The following is a 21,311-nucleotide window of genomic DNA, read 5'->3' on the forward strand; positions in this document are numbered from 1 at the left end:
TTGACCTTTTACACGCGCTTTGCTTGTAATCGGGCGATGCTTGAGGGAACGAGGTAGATCCCCCTGCCTTATTTCACTCATTCTACATCCGGCTATTCTTGGTTTTGGACTTTTTTTAAAAAAAAATTTTAAACCGTGTGAATTTAAAAATATAACTTTTTAAAATTTATATTTTTAATATTTAATATAATCTCAAATGATTTATTTTTTAATAATTTAATTTAAAATCACACTTTTTATTTATAAAATCAACACACTTAAAAACTCTCTTTTGAAAGTATTACTAAAAGTCTCTCTTATGTCATTCTAAACAAAATATAACTCTTAAAATTATTATCGAGTAGTAATCAATTATTATTAAATCTTAATTAAATATTATTTTTAAAAATCACGTTTTGGTCGTGCTCAATAATTCAACCAATATTCATTCACGTCTCAACTAACATTCATCATCACATTTCAATAGGGACCTCTGGACCTGTCGTACGATCGAACCAAAACTTGGACATCGACTCTTCCCCAAGATCAAACACTGTCAGGTGCTTAAAATTCATGGCTACAATTTTTTTGGATTTTAATTAGGTACTAAAATAGATAATAAAAAAAAAAATGCTCTATATTTAATGTTTTCTCCTTTTTTTTCTAATAAATTTTTTGAAATTAAAACATTAATAGATCGGTAGGCGTTCTTCTAATGTTCTTTTAATGTCCTCTTAATTGTGATATGACTTTTAAAATTATTAATAAATTAAAAGTCAACAATGATAATCTTAAATTCAACGATAATTTTAAAAGTTACATTACAGTTGAGAAGACACTAAAAGAACATTAGAAGAACACCTAATATTTTCTTTATGGAACTACAATAAATAGAGTCATGCTATGCGGCTACCTTCTAGCGTAGGACATATATTAAAAATATAAAATATAAAAAAAATTTGTCATTTTTTTTTTTTGTTAGTTAAATTTCTATGAGTTAATATTTAATTTTTAATGCCTCAATATTTGTTTTTGGATTTAAAACAAAAATCTAGGGGTTGAATGTTAATTCTTTTGGGATTGTATCACCCAAAAGGGATCATCATAAATTTGATACTAATACCTCAAATTTAGTGTTAATACCTCAAATTTAAATTTTTCTACGATATTTCTTTTCTTCAATTTAAGAAAAAAAAAGAAAATTGGTCCATCAACTTTGGCAGACACTGAGATGTCCCATGCTGCCGAAAATATTTGCTCCAATAAATATCCAATAATTTTTTTTACACATGCTAAAGTCAGATCCAAGTTTGTCATATCCACCGGGTAAATCGGCCACGAAATTTTTTAGCCGTGCTTCAAGTACGACTGCAAGTGGGTAATAATAAGACAATCCATTGCCAGCAAATGTCAGCTGTATCTCCGTCTCCTAATAATAGAAAAAAAAATAAAAAATAAAAAATTGAAATTAAATAAGAAAGAATAAACATGGATAAGGAATGAAAACCATATGGTTTTCGAAATTCCAATTAAATTTTGTTTCGAAATAATACAAGCACGCCATAAATGAACAACTGGGGAATGTCATCATGATTCATGACCGAGTAAAAAGATGAAGACTGAGTGGATTCTGACGTGTACATGTATCAGCAATGGCTGAACCATGCACGTTAGTTATTTTTATTTTTATATTTCTTTTTGTGATCGATATATTATAATGATATATTTTTTTTCTAAAAAAACAAACTAAAATTTAGGCACGTTCTTAGTTACCTTCCGATATTTTTGTTGCAAATTAATGGAGACGACCGACAGATAGACATATGCGTGAAAGACAGTTATATATATATAATATATATTCATTTGTGGAATCCTCGACCGAACTCCGAAGGTTCGTCTCCGACTCTTCCAGAGAGACAGAGAGACAGAAAGATATATATATATATCTCTATATCTTTCTCTGTGAGTTCTCTCTTTGGAAAACTGCATTATCCCCGTTTGATATATATATCAATTGCATGCCGTCGGTGGTTGTATGTCGACGATAAGGTGGTTGGTTTTGTTAAGATCAGGATAAAGCTTTTGCAGAGTGAGTAGTTTTGAAGGATAAAAAGAATTCGGTGGGAAGGACGGACGTACGGACATTAATTGGAAGGAGAGATTCTCAGGCGGCCTTCGGTTTCCATTTCAGGCAGATTCATAATACGGTATCTGATCTCTCTCTTTCTCTCTCAATGGGTCTGTTCTTTTTAAGTTGATGGCTTTTTGCTTTTCTGGGTTTTGATCTTTCTGTGTTGGTATCAGAAAAAAAATGGTGTTAGAAAGGCATCTTTTTTTATGATATTTTCTTTCTGGAAAATTGGGTGGTTACAAATTCAATGACGATAAAGACTTTACCAGTAAAAAGGTAAAAAAAAAAAAAATAAATCAAAATAAACGGCAGAGTTTTTTTAACCTTTCATTTTCAACTTTATGTTATTGTCAAACAAAACATTGCAAATGGATGGCCAACTTGCTTTATTAATTATGTGTTAACAACTGGGTAAGTGACTCTTATAGGATCTTTATATCGGCGGCTTCTTGAATTTGTCATCTTTTGCATCGATCATTCATTTTTGGCCGTGAATCAGTTTAACAAATTGACAAAAAAAATTTCACTTTCTGATGGGATTCACCAGTCATTAATCATCTAAAGACTATATATGACCTCAAGCGTCACATTTAGACAGCCTCCCTCAATTAGCTGTCGCATGTTCTCTGTATAAATAAAAATCAAGGGCAAGTTCTCGCATGTTCCAGTACTTTCTTGGTGTTCAAACTTTTGGTGTCACAATTTTGATCTATAGGTAGTATTACATTTTGTGCTGCTGGCCTTTATTTCTGCTATTTCTGCTGCACATCTGCATATATGGCTGCTGTCTTTCACTATTTTCTGGTTTCTAGAAAGCAAATTGCAAATTTCGGAGCTTTGTCAGTTTTGCTAAGCAGGATCTTTGTTTTCTCATGGACCCTCACGATCTTGAAATTTCAATTTTGATGGTGAACATAAATAACATATTTTTTTGGACAATTGGTTGCTTATGGTTTGATAGATAATCTGAAAATGCGATCCCTGCCAAGATACAATTTAGTTGCATTAATATCTGCCAAAGGACCAATATGTTTTTCAGTGCTTAAAAGACATTTCAAGTCACATCTTCTCTTCATCATCTTTTTTCAAGTATCTAGGAAACATATATATATAGCTCCCACATATGTCAATTTCAAGAATGTTAACTGATTTCCATTGTTGATTTCCATCTGCAGAGGCGTAGCTTAGAAATTGATAGGAAAGATGGACAGCAACTGTGAGGGGTCTCACTTAGTTTCAGAGAAAATTACTCCAGTGGCACCTCCATTGCCTGCTCCAGCAACAAGCAGTTATCATGGATCACGGGTTAGAGGGTATTGCTGTGTCTCTACAGCAACAAAAGATTTGTGGGAGCGCCTCTTTGATGAAGGGTATAGAGCTGATGTTTTTGTTAATACTGTCAATGGTGGCATCATCTATGCACATGCCAATATTCTTGTAAGTTAATTTTTTCCCTATATATTTGAACTGGATTAATTCTGATTTGTTTTGGATGTTGGCATGGTATCTTTAATACATAAACATAACAATCCATTAACTGGATGTTTGCTGACAGGGCATGGCTTCTCCTGTGATGAAAGGCATGTTAAAGAATTCAAAAAGGCGTGATCGGCAGCGATCGATTTCAATTCGAGGTGTTCCACATGATGCAGTTCGAGTTTTCATTCGATTCTTGTACTCTTCCTGGTAAATATTTTCGCTAATCAGTTCTTATTATTTTCTGGGGTTGCTGGAGGAATAATCTTGACATTCTTCTGGTTAAGACTTAAGAACTGGTCAGGGGAACAGTTATCTGCAGATGCCATAGAAGATGTTTAGATTTTTCTAGTGATTACATGAATCTCTGAAAATCATAGTCTATGATCGAAACCCAGTTTTAAATTTGTTTCACTGAATGTTTAATCAACAAGTATAAATTATCTGAGAAAGTCTGTTACAAATTGTATGTTTTGAACATTTGCTGAACTCCTTTTCAAGAAGGGTATTATTCCAATACTGCTTTAATTTTATTGTTATTTATGTTAGCGTGGTACTACTCTTTGCTGATCGTATTGTTATTGGTGTTTCACATGTAGTTATGAGAAAGAAGAAATGGAGGAATTTGTGTTGCATTTGTTGGTGCTGTCACATGTATTTGTGGTTCCACAGCTGAAGCAAGAGTGCATGCGACAACTAGAGCAGGGTTTGCTTACCATAGAGAATGTAATTGACATCTTTCAACTTGCATTATTGTGTGATGCCCCTCGGCTTAGCTTCATGTGTCACCGTATGATTATGAGGAACTTCAAAGCTGTTTCTGCTACTGAAGGATGGCAAGCTATGAAGCAAAGCCATCCAGTGCTAGAAAGGAAAATTTTGGATTCTGTAACTGTTGAAGATGATGTAAATACTCTAATTTTCTTTTTCTTTTTTCTTCTTCTTCTTCTGTTTCTTACCCTGATATAGCAGAAGTAGCAGAAACTCATGAAAATCCCCTCTCCATCTGCATTTTCATTCTGAGGTCATGTTTTGAATTCATTTGCAGAGGCAAAAGGAGAGGACCAGAAAATCAAATGAGAGAAAGATTTATCTGCAATTATATGAGGCAATGGAGGCTCTTGTTCATATATGCAGAGATGGTTGTCAGACAATTGGCCCCCATGATAAGGACTTCAAAGCAAACCAGGTCCCTTGTAAGTATGCAGCCTGTAAGGGACTGGAATTGCTTGTCCGCCATTTTGCGGGTTGTAAATTGAGAGTCCCCGGTGGCTGCGTTCATTGCAAGAGAATGTGGCAGCTTTTGGAGTTACACTCCCGGCTTTGTGCCAATTCTGATGTCTGTAGAGTTCCCTTGTGCAGGTGAACCTACATTTCTTTCTCCTTTTCATTTCCATGTGCTTTCATTCCATCCTCTCATGGTTTGGGAGATTTGAGTTTCTTGCACTTATAGCAGGCATAGAACTGCAGTAGATTCATCAAAAACAGGAAATTAATTGTGACCACTGCTACTGACCAAGTATTGCACCATTTCAGGAACTTTAAGGAAAAAATTAGAAGACAGAGCAAGAAGGATGAGATGAAGTGGAGAATACTGGCGGAAAAATTATTGAGAACAAAGACCATTGCAGGAGAACCATTCTTTTCATGGGCACTTGCCAGCTCTACATGACAACAAAGTTTGCTTCTCCTAGAATCAGCCTTAACTGTAAATAAGTTGTAATTGCCTCTTTATAGAGAAAAAGTTGGCCCAAAAGTTAGTGGTGTTCCTTTGTATCTCAGTGTGAAATTATAAAGCAGAGGATCACTTCCTCCCAAACCACATGCCTTTATCATTCCCTGGAATGTATACCAAAAAGCTTGATATATTGCTAAATGTTGGACATTCTCGTACTTGAACCCTGTATTTCATGCACGAACTAAACATATTAATGTTCAATATTACTTCGTTCATGAAACAGTGGAGGATGGATTGATTGTAATTTGTATTGCATAAGATCCACACCAACAAGAATATTACATACATGTTTTTAACAAAATTTGTAGCAAGGGAGAAGTTTGTTTAGATTATAGCTAAATGCATGCAAGTTAAGAACAATTAAGTTCCATATTAGAAACATATAAGAAAGAGAGATTAATATAAGGGTTAACTACTTTATTAGTACCTCGGTTTACACTTTTTTATTTTTCTCCCTATGTTTTCAAAACAACAAAATGTGACTTATGGGGAAATGCAAAATCAATACCTCGTTAGTTTTCGTCAGTCTAAACTAACGAAATTCCACGTCATCACCACGTGTCACTCCCAAAATATGTCATGTGTCATAAAAAAAATTAATAATAATAATAACTAAACAAAATAATAATAATAATAATAATAATAATATCTGGGTTAACCTCGATGAGCTCGCTTTGGCTGGCGCTTCAATGAGGATTTTGATTCAAACGATGGCGTTGATCTACATTTTCCCGTATTCTCTGAACTGGAAACAAACTGGGTGCTAATCAGCTAAAGAAGGTAAAACTTGCAGCAACAGTAGGCTCTGGCCGAAATTGGGAGCCAACATCAACCTCAGCTGCTTTTACCTTGTGGGAATGCCGGTCGTCATGTGGCTGAGTTTTTATGTAGGATTTGATTTTAGAGGGCTATGGCTCGGCCTTTTGGCCGCGCAAGGCTCGTGCGTTGTGACCATGTTGCTCGTTTTGGTTCAAACCAATTGGGATTGACAAGCCTAGAGGGCTAAGGAGCTTACTAGAACCACCTACTGCCATTGATGACGATGATGACAACCGAGAAGATGGGAGATTATAAGCTAAAATTCAGGATTTTTCCACTTCATTAGATAATTTACTAGTTTGAATTTTTCATTAAGAATTTTAGAGTCATTTGTACAAATTTTGGTCAGAAATCACTAGTGATCTCGCAAAAAATTTTCATACCAACATTCAACACATTAAATTAGTTTAATTCTATGTGAAAAAAAAATTTTTTTTTTTTTTAGGTTTAGTTTATTTTATTATTATTTTTAATTTTATGACATGTGGCATATTTTGGGAGTAACACGTGGCGATGACGTGAAATTCCGTTAATTTAGACTAACAAAAACTAACAAAGGATCGATTTTGTATTTTCTCATAGGTCAGGTATCACATTTTACTGTTTTGAAAACATACGAGGCAAAAAATAAAAAAGTGTAAACCGAGCCACCGAGATACTAATAAAGTAGTTAACCCATTAATATCACACAATTGGGTTCAAACTCATTATTTTAAGCTTTTGAAATGAGTGATGTGCTATATAATCTAGTTAAAAGAACTTTGTAAGTAACTCTCCCAACACTAATGCAGCAAGGAGTAAGGGAGCCTTATGACCAGGTCAAAGGAGCTCCAACTATTGATATGTGACTCACAAGATTTTTTTGTAGCTAAATTGACATTTTCTTTGGGGCATGGTCAAGGATTCAAAATGCAATGAGATCCTTTATTTGCTCAAGTGGGTGGTTGAGTAGTTCAAAATTTATTTAAACTAGTAACTCTCAAGTTTTCTCACAATGTGCTATCCAATTATTAGCAATTTAGGTAGCTAATCGACGGTGATCCCAATCCAAAAAAGTCCTTGTCCTTAATGGCCTTGGTTCGCACGGTGACAAGGCATGTGTAGCGCCTGCTCAAGAACTTGGCCGCAAAAGGTCGTTGTTTACATGAAAAGATGTGCGTTTAGCGTAAAAGACGAAGAAGAACATCCACCTGTCTTTACATCTCACGCTTGCCGGTTGCCTCAAAGCACGAACAAGGTCTCCCTCAGGGAAAGCAACACTCGCCACTCCTACTCAGGCAGATTGCAGGTATTAGAAATGGAGCTTTCATCTTCTTTTGGTTCGTTTATCCTTTTACCGGTTCGATAGCTGGTGCACATTTCATTCAAATAGTAGTGACTAGGGCACCCATCAGAAATGAATCTAGGGTTGATTAAGCTGAAGCTGAACCAGCCACCCATATTTTTCTTCTTTTCTTCTACTCACAAAACCTTCAATCCTTTGATTGATAAACCTAGTTGGGTCTATATTATTTATCTCGCTATTCTATATATTTCTCCTTGGCGGTTGCTAAAACAAGGACCGCACCAGCCAGGAATATACACACACTCAAAATAGCATACTCCGGCAGATAGCATCTAAATGCCAGGCACTGACAAAGAGCCTGTCAAATGGAAGTCATAAAAAAAAATGCTGAAAAACTGCTATTTATTATTAGGAATTTATCAAATAAATGCAGACAAAAAGCATCACAAGTAACATCAAAACATTCTGATTTCTTGAAAATGTGTGGGAATCTGATCTAAAAAGAGAGAACCTATCTCCACTGTGGCATCTGTGTTGGATTGAGGAAAAAAGAAGTCTGTTTTCTTTTCTTTTTTTTCATTTAGAAATTACTTCTTCTGGCAGTGCACTTCTCTAAAGGAAATACCATATCTGCGTCTTTTGCTGCCCTTTTCTTCCAATCGGATGAACCCTTCTCACAGCTTGTTTTTCTATCATAGTAAAAGTAGTTAATGTCCAACATTTTTTTTAAAAAAAAAAAAAAAAAAAATTATGAATAATGTCCAACATTTGAGTGTATGCATCTTTGATCTCATAAAAAACCTGGTTCTTCTTTTGGAAGCCTTGCTCTGTTAATTGAATGTTACATGTATGGGTGGACTCGGATTTTCTCACCAATGATGGACCTTCTGAAGTGCTTTCATATCTCCATCCTTCTTCTCCTCTGATGTGCTAGTAATGAGTCTATAACCGTGGAAGTATATCTACTAATGTGATTGTCCTTCTAAGAAGTTCATTACTTCACATTCAGATAATTTCAAGGAGACAAGCTTTCCTCATCTGAACTTCTATCTTGAGTCACATTATACCTATTGAGAACGGGTAGTGAAGCAGTTGCAGATATCCGGAAGGATCTGGCGGAACCCATCATCGTTCTATCCTGCAGTCTCCCCACTTCCTTGCACACATGATCCAGTACGCCTAGAAAATCTCTTACAATCATGAAGACTCTGAAAGGATGAGCTTCCTCCTTTGCCGCATTTCCATGGAAATATTCAGTGACCTCTTTCACAATGTATAAAGCCCTTTTTTCATCTGCCTTGATTCTAACAATTTCTTCTTCAGCCTCTTTCAGAAATAGCTTCATTGAGTTGAAGAATTTCCCTTGCATATCTGGCTTCTCATATTGCAAAACCAGTCTAACTTTGTCAAGTCCCATTTCAAGCTTGGAGAGATAGCTGCTTAAGACATCTGAGTCCATTCCTGCTGCGTTTTTGACATTGCTGAGGTCTCTGCTTAACCCAGCCACAACCTGCAATCCCTGCTTCTTGAAATAATCCTCCATTTTTGGGGTCACTTTATTTTGAACATTCTCATTTGTAGAATCAGTACCTGCACCTTCAGCTCTAATAATCTCTTGAACCACAAAGTGGAGCAATGTGGTCTTCCCATCCGTTCCCTTTATGTCTACAAGTTTTAAGAGTGTATCAAGTTTAAAAGCTATAGCATCACCACGATTGGTCCCAACATTCATTCGGTTTCCTGTCCTGAGAACAGCTTCAAGGAGTTTGAGGAATAATCGACTGTTTTTTAATTCGTCACTCGCTGCCTGACAAATAAGAAATCTAAGGTGTGAGTTTCAATATGTCAATGTTCATGAAATTAAGAGATCAAAATATTATGGAATTAAACCTTGTTAAATTGTTAACTTTCAGCCCAAATACCTCAAGGGTTTGAAAAGACTTTCTCAGGTATTTGACTTCCGTATCAAAATTAGCCCTGTATAGCATGGCTTCAACTCTTTTAAATGCAAAGGGGACATCAAGTACAGCCTTAAGAAATCGCTCTGCAGACCCTAGTTTTGAGCTGTCACCACAGTAGTCTCGAAGTTTTATCTCTTCCTCCTTAGTTGGAGCCATCTTTACCAAGGTTTCCAAAAGCTCAGAACCCAAGCCCTCCGGATTACCTATTGTGCCAAACATATAATTCAAAGTGATGCAGCAGATGGAAAATGCTGTATCTAGATAGAAAGTTGGATGCAAAGGCAAAGACAATTGTAAACTTTTCAAGAAATCTGCTTTTATTTCTTCCTTTGATACCTTAAGACACATACACTAGCAATGTAATGATATTGTGATATAGAATTTCTCGAGCAACATTAGGCCATGTGTAGTTAATGAGGTAGTTGTAATCAGAGAGCAACTAGTGTTGCTTCAGGTTGGTTGAAATAGTAAATATTGAAGTAGTTGTAATCAGAGAGCAACTAGTGTTGCTTCAGGTTGGTTGAAATAGTAAATATTGAGGTAGTTGTGATCAGAGAGCAACTAGTGTTGCTTCAGGTTGGTTGAAATAGTAAATATTAAGTTAGTAACAATATATGGGGAGGAAATGTTTCTCATATTAGATTGGAGCAGAAGAGTGTAATGAATTTTGCGTAAATCGAAGGGATAGAACATATTGACATAGAAAAAAGGGAAAGCAAACAAAATATTGTGGTCAGGATTTCTCTACAGGGATAAAGAAGAATCCATCTAGGGCATGCCTGGTTTAATGATCTTGTATTTACTAGCCAAAATATAGTAAAACGATTTATAAAATGAAATACACTGATCATTCTTTTGGTCAGGGAATTTAATTGCATTTTGAAAATCTTCATTTCATGAGTCATTTTGACCAAGGATTTGTCATGAATACTTGAAATCTAACATAAATGCTGTAAGTGGCACATGTTACTGCTAAACTGTTTTTACTATCACATACAATTGTAATTATCATGGCTTCTCATCTATAAGCTCTAGAACTCTAATTTCTGTTCTGGATATCTTCCATTCTTCCTTTTGTTGATCCTTTCTGCCCTAAAAGAATTTGTGCTACTTTTTTGTTAAGTGTCTACCATATGGTTAGCAACTCCACCATATTGTAAGTTATAGTCTAAGCAAAATCTAAGCAAAATAAGATCACATACCATCTAAAAGAGCTTCAGACACCTCATCTCGTGTCACATTCAGTGCTCTTAACAGTATAGCTATGTTCTGTGACTTCTTCGGGTCCAACACCCTGTTTTCCTTTTCAACAGGAGGGAGAACCGATTTTCTGGTTTGCTCTCTCGGAACAGAATTCACGGGATTGCACCCGAAAAGAGACTCCATCATGTCCTCATTCAATCTGCCAGGCAAAGGAAGCATCCCCAAGATCAGCAAATTGGTGTGTGTTTTATCAAAGCAAGCAAATGCATAGAGCATTGACAATTTAACACTAACACTACTTACTGAAATGAGCTTGATTTGAGCTGGTCCCACACTGTAGCTCGGTCTGAGGTGGCCCGAACTTTGTCCCAGTGCAGTGGCTTCAGCTTGGGCTTTGCTCCTTCCTTGTCATCGTCCCAATCAAGCCTCACGCAAGGGTTCGCGCTTCGACTAACCTCTTGAGCCGGCATTGTTATCACATTCTGAGAAGAAATGGCCTTGGGGCTTGAATTCCAGGACAGCGACTTGCTCCACACTTGCGGAGAAGGCGTTGGACGAACATTCCTTTCCGAACTTTCTACCTTCCGCGGCGGCAGAGGCGGGGGCGGGGGTGGCGGCGGCGGCGGAGGAACCGGATTGCTTATTGTTGCCTGAAGACGTGCTAAGTTCGGCGGTGGCGGTGGTGGCGACGAAAACCTTGGCCTTCCGTGAGAGTATGGAATTGCTGGTATTGGGATCAAAGGAGGCGGCGGAGGCGGTGGCGGGGGAGGCGGGGCGTGATTTGTTGATGATGAGGATGAAAGCCGTGATTTAGGGGAAGTCCGTTTGGAATGGGGAATAACAGAAGCGGGGGCATTACTGTAATTATTAGCCGTGCGCGAACTCGTGGGAGTATAGTAGCTACTCTCTTCGTAGCTGAGCGACGAGCAGTTGGGGGAGTGAAACGACGTGTCGTGGCTTTCCTCGTCGTCGGAGGACCTCGGCGACGGGGAATTCGCGTTCGGAGGCTTGGTTAAAGGCGGCAGTGGCTGCAACTCGGGACTAGGGCGGTACCGATCCGATCTCTTAACCGAATTGAGCTTGTGATAAGGCGACCTGATACTGATACTGTTACTGTTATCCTCTCCGCTTGCCTCGCTGACGGAGCTGATCGGACCCGGCTCCACGGTCCCGATGTAGAGAAAATTTGAAGGCGGGACTCGCGTGTCGCCAGGATGCCCCCGTGAGCTCCCTCTGACAAGCTTCTTCGAAGACTCGTCGGGGTGTTTGGCGCGGTGGCGGTAAAGGAAGAATGCGAGCGCGGAGAGCATTCCGAGAGTGACGATTCCGACGGAGATTGCGATCGCGACGGTTTTGGTTGGCTTCCCGGGCTGCGTGGCCACCGGGATTGGCCCGGTGACGCCATTGGCAGGTAAGGCTGATGGTGGTGGTTGAATCTGATCGGAGCTCGACCCTCCTTCGCCGAAGAACGGGTACCCGGAGCTCACGTCCGATGGCGATGGTGGTGATGGAGGCGGCGGCGGTGGTGAAGTTGAGTCGGTGCCAGGTGGTGGCGCCGAACCTGCTGGAAACAATGGCTGGTGCAGAATTCTTCGGTGAGTTTCAGCTTCACCAACACTGATAGAGTTTAGAACGCTTGCAACTCTTTGGGTAGCAGCAAATGATAGAAGAATCAAAAAGACGCTCAAATGATGCTGGTGAGCTGCTTTCATTGTCAATTTCTCTGGCTCTCTCTAATTTTCTGTTCTTTCACCCAATTCATTTCTTGTTTTTGTTTTGCAATTCTGTTCGGTCAGATAGAGAGAGAGAGAGAGCGCGTGCGTCTCAGTCTGGGAGAGAAAAAAAGAGAAGGGGAAGGTTCTTTTCTGTAATGTGAGATCTGAATACCCAAGTAGCTGACGACGGCAATAGCCGCACTTCTTTTTCCTCTTTTCGATTTATTTTACTGTATTTTTTCGTAAATAGGGAAAAAGTAAATGGACGATGATGACCATGGGAGTGGCGATATTAAATGGATTACCCCTTTCGTTGCGACCGAGAGGAAAGGACATATTCCACCATTTTTCCCCAATTGTGCCGTTAAATCCTGTGTCCCCTTCGTGTCTGTATACTCCGTTATCACTTTTATTCAATTGTTGAAGTCCTCTACACAATCTGACTATATATATACATCAAGCTCCACGTGTCCCTTCCTGTGATATTGTTTAAATCATAATCAATTAAGGAAAATTAACAATCCTTCCAATATGATAAATATTAAAATCCTCATTGTTTTTTTTTAAAAAAAAAAACTCTCCAAATCACATTAAATTAGAATTAGGATCCTCTTTAATTTAAATATCATTTTCAGTTCATTTGTAGTAAAAAATATTCATTTAGTTATAACACAAGTATTTTGTCATCTCAAAAAATAAAAAAACAAAAATATTCATACAGTATAATTAACTGAATAATCTTCTAATCAAATGAATTGGAGAGAATACTATTTTTATTAACAAAGGCGAATTCCTTGTTTTGATGGACGGTCATCATTCTTGGGACTGTCAATTGGGCACACATAATAATTCACTTATATTAGTTTAAGTTATAGCATTGATGTGAGTTTGATTGAAAGATTAGCTAATTTTAATTTTAATTAAACACGTCGTGCAAAAATGAGGGAAGAAAAAAAATGAATTTGTTTGGGGATTTGGGAGGTCAAGGTCAGACATGTAATTTCGGAGAAAAAGTTCGATGGCCACTGTAAACGTTTTGTGCTTTCTGCTTTTATTCTTGCTAGATTGATCCACCGACCCCGTCTAACTGTTTAGGGGGACATGCACACGCCCAATAGCATATGCTTTACGACTTTTCTTTTGTTCCTTTTCACTTTTGCTGGACAGCACCACATACGCAAAGACAATATTATCCTCTTTTAACTTTCTCACGCTTTCAGCAGTTGGGTTAACATGTATTTGTGATTTAGATTATAAAATTTGCTAATTATTAAATACGCAATACTAAACACTATATTTCTATTTTACAAATATCTCATGTTAAATATATATCATACAACTATCTTTTGCAAAATATTTTTTATATGTCATCAAATAGAAATATTGGGAAAAAAAAATTAAAATTTGACAATATTTGTTTTGGCAATGTGTGAAAGCGAATAGTATCTATAATGCGAAAAGACATTTAATAATTGTTTTCTTTTTTCTCTTCCTCAACAACCTTCCCTTTTTTTTTCTATTTTTTTTTAGGGAAAATACATATCAGTTTCATTTATTGATAAGATAAGCATAAAGTTCTAATAATATAGAACAAAAGCTTTGAATCAGCTATAATAAGCTATGAGATTACAAGAGTTAAAGATGACATATTATAAACTAGACTTTAAACAAAATCTGCTAATCCATGACTAATCTTCAGATTAAAATAACAAATGTGAGAACAATATCGACAAAATATAAATTTATTGAGTTAGGTGAAGAAATTGAAAGCAAGCTTTAACAAACTATCAAAACTTGCAATTTGGGCCTTAAATACAAAGAATTTAACTACAAACTAATTTTTTAATTTGCAAGTGAAATGAGTGTTATTAGGGACAATAACTTTTAATATAATATTTTTATAACTTGAGGTAACAATACATAATTTGTAAAATGATTTAAGTAAAAAATTTAACTTATCAATTTAATTACTTAGTGGCTAACTATCTGTCACTGCTCTCGTTATTTCATCAATTACAAACTGTCACTTTAGTTTGTTATAAAATTATAGTAACCCAAATATTTTTCAAACTAAATTGAGACGAAATTGCTTGTAATTAGGAGCATGCAAAATTTGCCAAAAACAATCTGGCCAAAAGGCTCGGCTACACCCCTAAAACGTAAATTTTCCGTCCAAAATTGGGTTAACCAAATAGATTAAGGTAAAACGAAGGGGAACCCACTAGATTAGATTGCCTGTATAGAGCAAATATTTAATGTCCATTCAAGTATCTATTTGGTCCCATTGACCGACAAGTTTTCAAGACTGTCGGTCTTGGGCCTTTTGGCACGTATTGCTGACCTTGTAAATTCCTGTTGATTGAGTTTTCAATTACTTTTCGTATTTTTTATATCTTACGTGGCTATGGTGAAGCCTTTTTTTTTTTTTTTTTTTTAATTATTATTATTATTTTTTATAAGTTGGTGAAGCCCTCAAGCTATATAAAAAATGCCCGATTCTATAATATAATTGTTGTTGTCATTATAGAACATTGCCAAAGTAAGCAACACTCAATTATATTCTTGTGGTTGTTAAAATAAAATAAAAATAGATTACTTGTGGGGGTCAACTTTCTTGTTAATTGCGGGCCTATTGTCTATTTCCTTTCTTTTTTTTTTTTTTTTTTAGACATATCTATACAAGAAGGGATGAGAGGAGATTCGAACTAGTGACTTCTACTTTATGAGACATGGTCCCCAATCGATTGAGTTCCTAATCGGAGACATTGTCTATCTCATCTAAGAAGCAATTGCGATAAAATAGAGGTTCGTTTAATAATATTTTGCTTTTTTATTGAAAAAAATATTTTCATATAATGTAAAGGTAAAAATAATTTTGAGCCTTTTGTATTTAAAGTTATTTATTTATAGTTTTACTTTTTTTGCTTTAAAAAATAAAAAGTTTCCTTTGTCAATTCGCTTGTTTGATGAGTTTCTTAAAATTCAGACCCCTTTTTTTTTTTCTTTTTTTCTGAGCAAACAATACAAAGAAGTTTTAAGGAGAAAAAAAGAAAAAAGAAAAAAAGGGAGATTAATATCACCAATAATAAAAAGACTAATGATTTTAATGATAGATCAATTGGTTGAAGATTATGATTCATGAAGTAAAAGTCACTAGTTTAATTTAACGTGAACATGTCAATTTTTTTTTTTAAAAAAATAAAAATAAAAAAAGGCCACGAAAATGCACTCATTTTAATGAAAAAATTTGACTTCTTTATTTTTTGGGGGTCATGGATGGGAATATGAACAATGTAAGGGCCAATTTTAGGAGTTAAAACTTCAATTTTCCCCCCAATACTGCCCCATAATTCTCTTAAGGGAAGAAGTTGGATATTTCAATCATAATTTATACCTTTTTGGGGGGGGTAAGTAATCATGATTAATGATGTTTTATTCTGGCTGTAACCATCATCCCTATCCAATTACCTTCTATCTCAAAAGGGGAAACAACAGTCAACTCATCAAGTCGCTGTTCCTCACGCCATGTTAATTTGCTATACAATCTCTAATCTCAGGCAACACGTCAAGCATCTACCGTTGCTTTAGAGCCGTGCCATCGAACCAGTCTAGAATAAAGGCAGCATTGCGAGCAAAAGAAGAAGAAAAAACAAAACGGAAGGACGAAGAAAAACACATATACCGCCGTCCACATCACCCTTTATCACTCATCGAAAGTTCAACTATTTACGCATTGTTTGTGTGTAAAGAAATATGGACACATAGATTCCAACATCAAAATACAATTTTTGTTTTACTTTATTTACAAACTAACACGTCCGCTTATAATTGATAAAATAATTTTTAAATAACGTGACATTACGTACATGATTAGAGCAACCATTCAAGTCATTCTTGTTTTATGCTTGAAAACGCATGCACTTTTCCGGGATTGATCAAGGTAATCAAACTACGGGACAAAAACATATCTTATTGAAGATTATGAAGGGAATGCTCCATCAGCATTCACGAGGGTGGGATTACAAAGAGTGTTATGTTATTTAATTATATTAAATTAGCTTAATTAAATAAACTATATTATATTAAAAAAAAATCACTATATTTGGAGAGTGAAGGGACAAAATTAACCAATAAACGGGCAGAGGATAAGCAGTGGGAGGTGTAAATTGAAGTAAAGGCATTTGGAGTAGACAACACGAAACCCTTTTTTTCTTTGAAAGGCATTCCCCAATTGAGAAGGCAAGCATGCATGCCCTTTTCGTATGTCCTTTTCCTCATTTTCAAGCTGTGGCTTTAGAGGCACCAATAAACTCTATACCCTGCAAGAATATATAAAAATAAAAAAATAAAAAAGCACATATGCATACATGAATGTCCTTCACTCCTTCTTTCGCTTCTTGGCTTAATTTTTGAAAGGAGACGCCACCTTAAAAAATTCTCTGCTGTTGAATCACGGCTTATTTTAAAAATTTATTATATTAAAAAATTTAAACGTAAAAAGGACTCATTTTAAATTCTTACCTTAGGCCTCAATTTTCATTGACCCAACCATAAATTATCTTAATATTATTTGTCACCAATCAATTATTTCTTCACATGCTTACATGAAACTTAATTATGGCGTTCATTATGTAAAATTGTTGAAAAGCATATTCAATAGAAGGGGTGTGAGTCAATGGTAGACAACACCACAGCTATATTATGGGACCATACTTTCATGAAAATGAAACGCACTTCACATCACATAAAAAGATATAAAACACAAGAAAGTCCAAAGGGTGGTGATATTTCTATGCTACAATTATTTTCTTCCACACAGAAGTGACGTTGGTGAGACAAAATGCCCTTGTCAAGTAACGTGTCACCCTTTAAGCGGAAACGGCAGCATTCAAGGCCTGGCTAACAATTATTGTTACAACTGCATAATATATTCTCTGAAAATTGCTAGGAATGGGATCCTATGGCATTAGATCGTTTGAGTTTTAATAAAAGAAAAGAAATTGGGCTCGGTTTGCCAATGCAAAAAGTAAACGCTTTATATATTGCAATTCACTTTATTTTTTAAAGTCAATGGCAAACGTAGTCTTTGAAAGCTTGTAGAATCCTTTTAGTGAGCCCATAATATAATATGATAAGACACGCTATAACCCACAAACTTAAGCTTTCCTCCCCCCTCAAATGGAACCCTCGTTCATGCTCGTACTCCATAAATCTTTGTTTGTGTATATAATATAGTAGGTTGAAACATCATATAATGTAAAAGTCTAAGTGGATGGATTTGAACTCAACAATGTTATATTAATCACTCACACTTTATACATATTTTTAACGTAATTCTCTATCAACTTTTACACTTACACGAAACCTACTTATCCCCAACATTATAAAATGAGCCACACAACATATTCAAATCTCTAACAATTTATTATATAAATTACCAACAATCCAAACATCCAAAACTTGTTCATTCTCATTAAAATTGTCTCACATTCGCTGACAGCCTCTGAAATCTGAATTATCTACTGCTCAAATATTCATGAAATTAGAACCGAAGCATTTGAGAGGAAAATGGGGAAGAGAGGGCATCATGAGGCACATTGGGGGTGATTTATGGTGTACAATTAACTTCCATCATGGTTACAGCTATTACAGATGGGTGAATCTCTGATCGTGAGAAATCCAGTAAATTCAAAGATTATGTATTGACCGCCACGTTCACATGCTTACTTGCTAATCAAGTAAGTCTCTGTGTCTCTCTCTCTCTCCGTCGTACGATCAGTGCCGGTGGGTCCCAACGACCTCAACGGCTCTGCATGTGGCGTACTGCTTATGTGGAAGCGTACTGCTTATGTGTTGAAACGACGCGCCGTAGGATTTTCATGTGGCGTCTCGTGATTGTCCAGTCCGGTTCAACTGTTCAAGACAAAGCCCGATTCCACAGGAGACGAGGACGATTCCAGAGAAACAGGGGTTTTGGACTTTGCCTGTCTGTTTTGTTTGTCACGGCTCACACTTCCCACACCACCTTTTGTAATTTTTCCACGCGTCCCAACGATATATACCCCAACAAAAAGTACGATGCCCGTTGTAAAATCTGGGGAATTTAGGCCCCCGTGTAATTAAGCCCAACGTTCATTTCTATGCAATGGATGCACTACTTTTTTCAAAAATAATTATTTACCTCCTTCTCTATTTAAGTTTACAATGTCCTTCAATCATCTATGTTAAGGTTGTAATATTCTCCTTTTATGATCAAAATGGTAAAATAAAAATTTGAAACAACTAATTTTGTTTTTTTCTGAATTTTTTAAATTAGATATGCAAGAAAATGATGCTATAATAATTGAAATATATGATAAATATTACTTACCATTCTCTTACGATGGAGTTGACATGTTTCATCAACTATTAATATTCATTTTTTGTTTTTTAATCTAAAGGTAAATGAAGCACTCCAATTCTACTGAAATGCTAATAGACCTTTATTCTTAAAATGTTGAGAAGACATTATAAAAGGAAAAACACTACATGCACTTTCAAGTGCTTGTTTTTAGGTGCACAATTCTTGACGTGTTAGTGAAATTTACCTTTAAATTCAAAATCTAATAATCATTCATTTAAAATTTAATAATAATTTTTAATATCACATTAAATAGATTACCATCGTAAATAAGTACTTGCATGTACAAATAAGATAGGAAAGGGAATATTAGAAGAAGAAAAAAAAAAAGATAGGAAAAGGGATTTTTTTTTACTTTTTATATTTCATGTAAAGTAAAGGGAAGTATGTTTTTTTCTTAACAAAGGTACAACCAGCAAAAGAGAACTGCCTTGAACTGTAGGAAATTGAATTGCAGGAAAAAAAAAATTGTCACAAGTATCAGTGGCTTCCTCTGCACTCTGAGACCCTGGATATAAACAGTGTGAAGAGGAGGGAGAGGGAGGATTGTGGGTGTTGGGCAGTGCATTCCACTTCTCTTCTGCCCGGCGATGATGTTTGCAACACAAATGATGAAGACACAAATCTTGCTCCTTCACCTCTTCTTTCTCTGTTCCCATGCTCTTACTGGTAACCAAAACCTCAATCTCTCCTCCTCACTTCCAAAAATGCTTCATTTTCATGTTCTTCTTTTGGGGCTTCTTATTCACCTTCGTTGCTTTCCTTCGTCTTCTTTGCAGGTGCAGGTCAAGAATCTGTTCAACTTTTAAACCTTTATGAGGCAAACCCGGAGGTCTTCCAAGCATCCTCTCACTCTGCTCTTCCAATAGCAGTTTCTGTGGGTGCTGAAAACCTCAATGAGGTCTCAAGCAGTGTTTTAATGGCTGAAACGTGGCTCAGGACCCATGTTTTATCTCACTACCCGGCCGCCAAAATCACCACCATTGTTGCGGGTAACACTGTGCTTTGCAACAGAGGCCAAGAGCACAAGTTGGAATTGGTCCTCCCATCTCTCAAGAACATTTATCACTCTCTGACAAGGTGGGGTTTGGAGAAAGAAATCAAAGTCTCTGCTGCTTTCTCTTCCAACTGCTTGCACCCATACTCTGCTTTTTACAGAGATGATTTGGCTGAGAAAGTCATTAAACCTCTGCTAGAGTTTCTGCAGAATACCAACTCAACTTACTCAGTGAACCCACCTCCAAATTTCTCTCCATTGTCAGATGAAAGTGTTGGCTTAGTGTCTTCTCACTCAGAGTCAATCGTAAAGCTTGGATTTTTTGAGCTAAAAAATATTAATGTGTTGGCCTTCAGTCCAAAAGAGGAAAAATCCATGAGCAGGAAGCTCTCGTTCGTTGCCTACTCTGTCCCTGCCAATATTGCCAAAAATCCGCACCCCCCACTTTCCCAAATAGCTTCTCCGCCATCATTGACAATCCCTTTTGCTCCAGAGATGCCTCCAGTTATGGATCCAGCGAATCCACCTTTCGGTTTCACGTTGCCTCCCTGTAATCCATCTTCTCCCAGCGCTCCGGCACCAGAAACAGGAGTGATCCAGAAGCTTTGGTGTGTGGCTAAGCCTAGTGTTCCTGCAGAGACACTGCAAGAGGCAATGGACTATGCCTGTGGTGCAGGTGGTGCTGCTTGTGACGAGATTCAGCCACATGGCAACTGTTACAATCCTGATACTATTGTTGCACATGCTTCTTACGCCTTCAATAGTTACTGGCAGAAGCACAAGAGGAGCGGAGGAACTTGTAGCTTTGGAGAGACTGCCATGCTAATCAACGCTGACCCAAGTAATTAATCATTCTCTAAATATTTTCCTTTAAGAATTTTCAAATATTGGTTGGGTTTTTTGAATCTTAACTGATACAGGGTGGTTGTTGCAGGTTTTCTTCACTGTCGGTTTGTTCTCAACTAGATGCAGTAATGGAAGCCTCAAGGGAGATTGTTAGGGTTGTTTTGTTACCGTTAACATGGGAATTATGGTTCCAAGGTGACTTTGTTGTTTTGTTCCCTTTATCCTAGTGATAAGTATAGTTTAGATTGGGTCTATGCACAAAAAGAAAGCCTCTTTTGACTTCTATCCTAGAAATATTTATACTGCTTATGCTCTATTCAAGATTTGTTGCTTTTTCTCCTTTGACTATATTCCTTTCATGTCTACCTATTTTTTGCCAATGACTCTGGATGTTGAGCTCCGGTTGTGAATTATCAACTCTAGGCCTAAAATTTTCTCGTTGTGTCTCAAACTGTGCATGTAGTTGAAACTTGTTTGAAGGTTTCCTATGAATTTTCTGGTAAAAGGAACAGTTTTTAGGTTTCTCCTCATTGTCATTATTTGATTCAAGGAATAGCAACAGGGTCGAAGCCATGTCAAAAAGTAATTTTCTCCTCTTCAGAATCTGAGCACAGGAAACAAAAAGGTGAGAGAAAAAAAAATGTTGGGGCCGGAAGCAACTCTATTTTATCAGAGCCAGGTTTCGATCCTGGGACCTGTGGGTTATGGGCCCACCACGCTTCCGCTGCGCCACTCTGATTTGGTGATACTTGATCGCTTTA

General features: G+C 36.7%; 3 protein-coding genes and 1 non-coding gene across 6 annotated transcripts; 2 read left to right on the forward strand and 2 right to left on the reverse strand.

Annotated features, from left to right (window-relative positions):
• Nucleotides 1-1,835: 1,835 nt before the first annotated feature.
• On the forward strand, nucleotides 1,836-5,477 carry LOC132188447 (BTB/POZ and TAZ domain-containing protein 4-like). 3 transcript variants are annotated; one of them, XM_059602894.1, is made up of 6 exons: nucleotides 1,836-2,186; nucleotides 3,286-3,547; nucleotides 3,666-3,796; nucleotides 4,186-4,492; nucleotides 4,635-4,948; nucleotides 5,123-5,477. In XM_059602894.1, exons 2-6 carry the CDS (start codon nucleotides 3,314-3,316, stop codon nucleotides 5,256-5,258), a joined length of 1,122 nt encoding a protein of 373 aa, XP_059458877.1. In that variant the 5' UTR covers nucleotides 1,836-2,186; nucleotides 3,286-3,313; the 3' UTR covers nucleotides 5,259-5,477. The 3 variants fall into 3 exon arrangements, with proteins under 3 accessions (XP_059458877.1, XP_059458880.1, XP_059458878.1); XM_059602897.1 differs by having other exon boundaries at nucleotides 4,186-4,312; XM_059602895.1 differs by lacking the exon at nucleotides 1,836-2,186 and adding an exon at nucleotides 2,669-2,825.
• Nucleotides 5,478-7,809: 2,332 nt separating this feature from the next.
• Nucleotides 7,810-12,605, reverse strand: LOC132186315 (formin-like protein 6). The gene is made up of 4 exons (XM_059600223.1): nucleotides 10,896-12,605; nucleotides 10,592-10,791; nucleotides 9,351-9,592; nucleotides 7,810-9,235 (listed from the first exon to the last, which is right to left on the reverse strand). The coding sequence occupies exons 1-4, from the start codon at nucleotides 12,302-12,304 to the stop codon at nucleotides 8,444-8,446; spliced, it is 2,643 nt and encodes an 880-aa protein (XP_059456206.1). The 5' UTR covers nucleotides 12,305-12,605; the 3' UTR covers nucleotides 7,810-8,443.
• A 6,559-nt stretch (nucleotides 12,606-19,164) lies between these two features.
• LOC132186316 (glucan endo-1,3-beta-glucosidase 1) lies at nucleotides 19,165-20,866 on the forward strand. Its single transcript, XM_059600224.1, has 3 exons — nucleotides 19,165-19,376; nucleotides 19,487-20,545; nucleotides 20,639-20,866. The coding sequence occupies exons 1-3, from the start codon at nucleotides 19,298-19,300 to the stop codon at nucleotides 20,668-20,670; spliced, it is 1,170 nt and encodes a 389-aa protein (XP_059456207.1). The 5' UTR covers nucleotides 19,165-19,297; the 3' UTR covers nucleotides 20,671-20,866.
• Nucleotides 20,867-21,217: 351 nt separating this feature from the next.
• TRNAM-CAU (transfer RNA methionine (anticodon CAU)) lies at nucleotides 21,218-21,289 on the reverse strand. The gene has a single exon. It is a non-coding gene; the product is annotated as a tRNA-Met (tRNA).
• Nucleotides 21,290-21,311: the final 22 nt, after the last annotated feature.

The sequence above is a fragment of the Corylus avellana genome, chromosome ca7 (assembly GCF_901000735.1).
Source record: "Corylus avellana chromosome ca7, CavTom2PMs-1.0".
Taxonomy (NCBI): domain Eukaryota; kingdom Viridiplantae; phylum Streptophyta; class Magnoliopsida; order Fagales; family Betulaceae; genus Corylus; species Corylus avellana.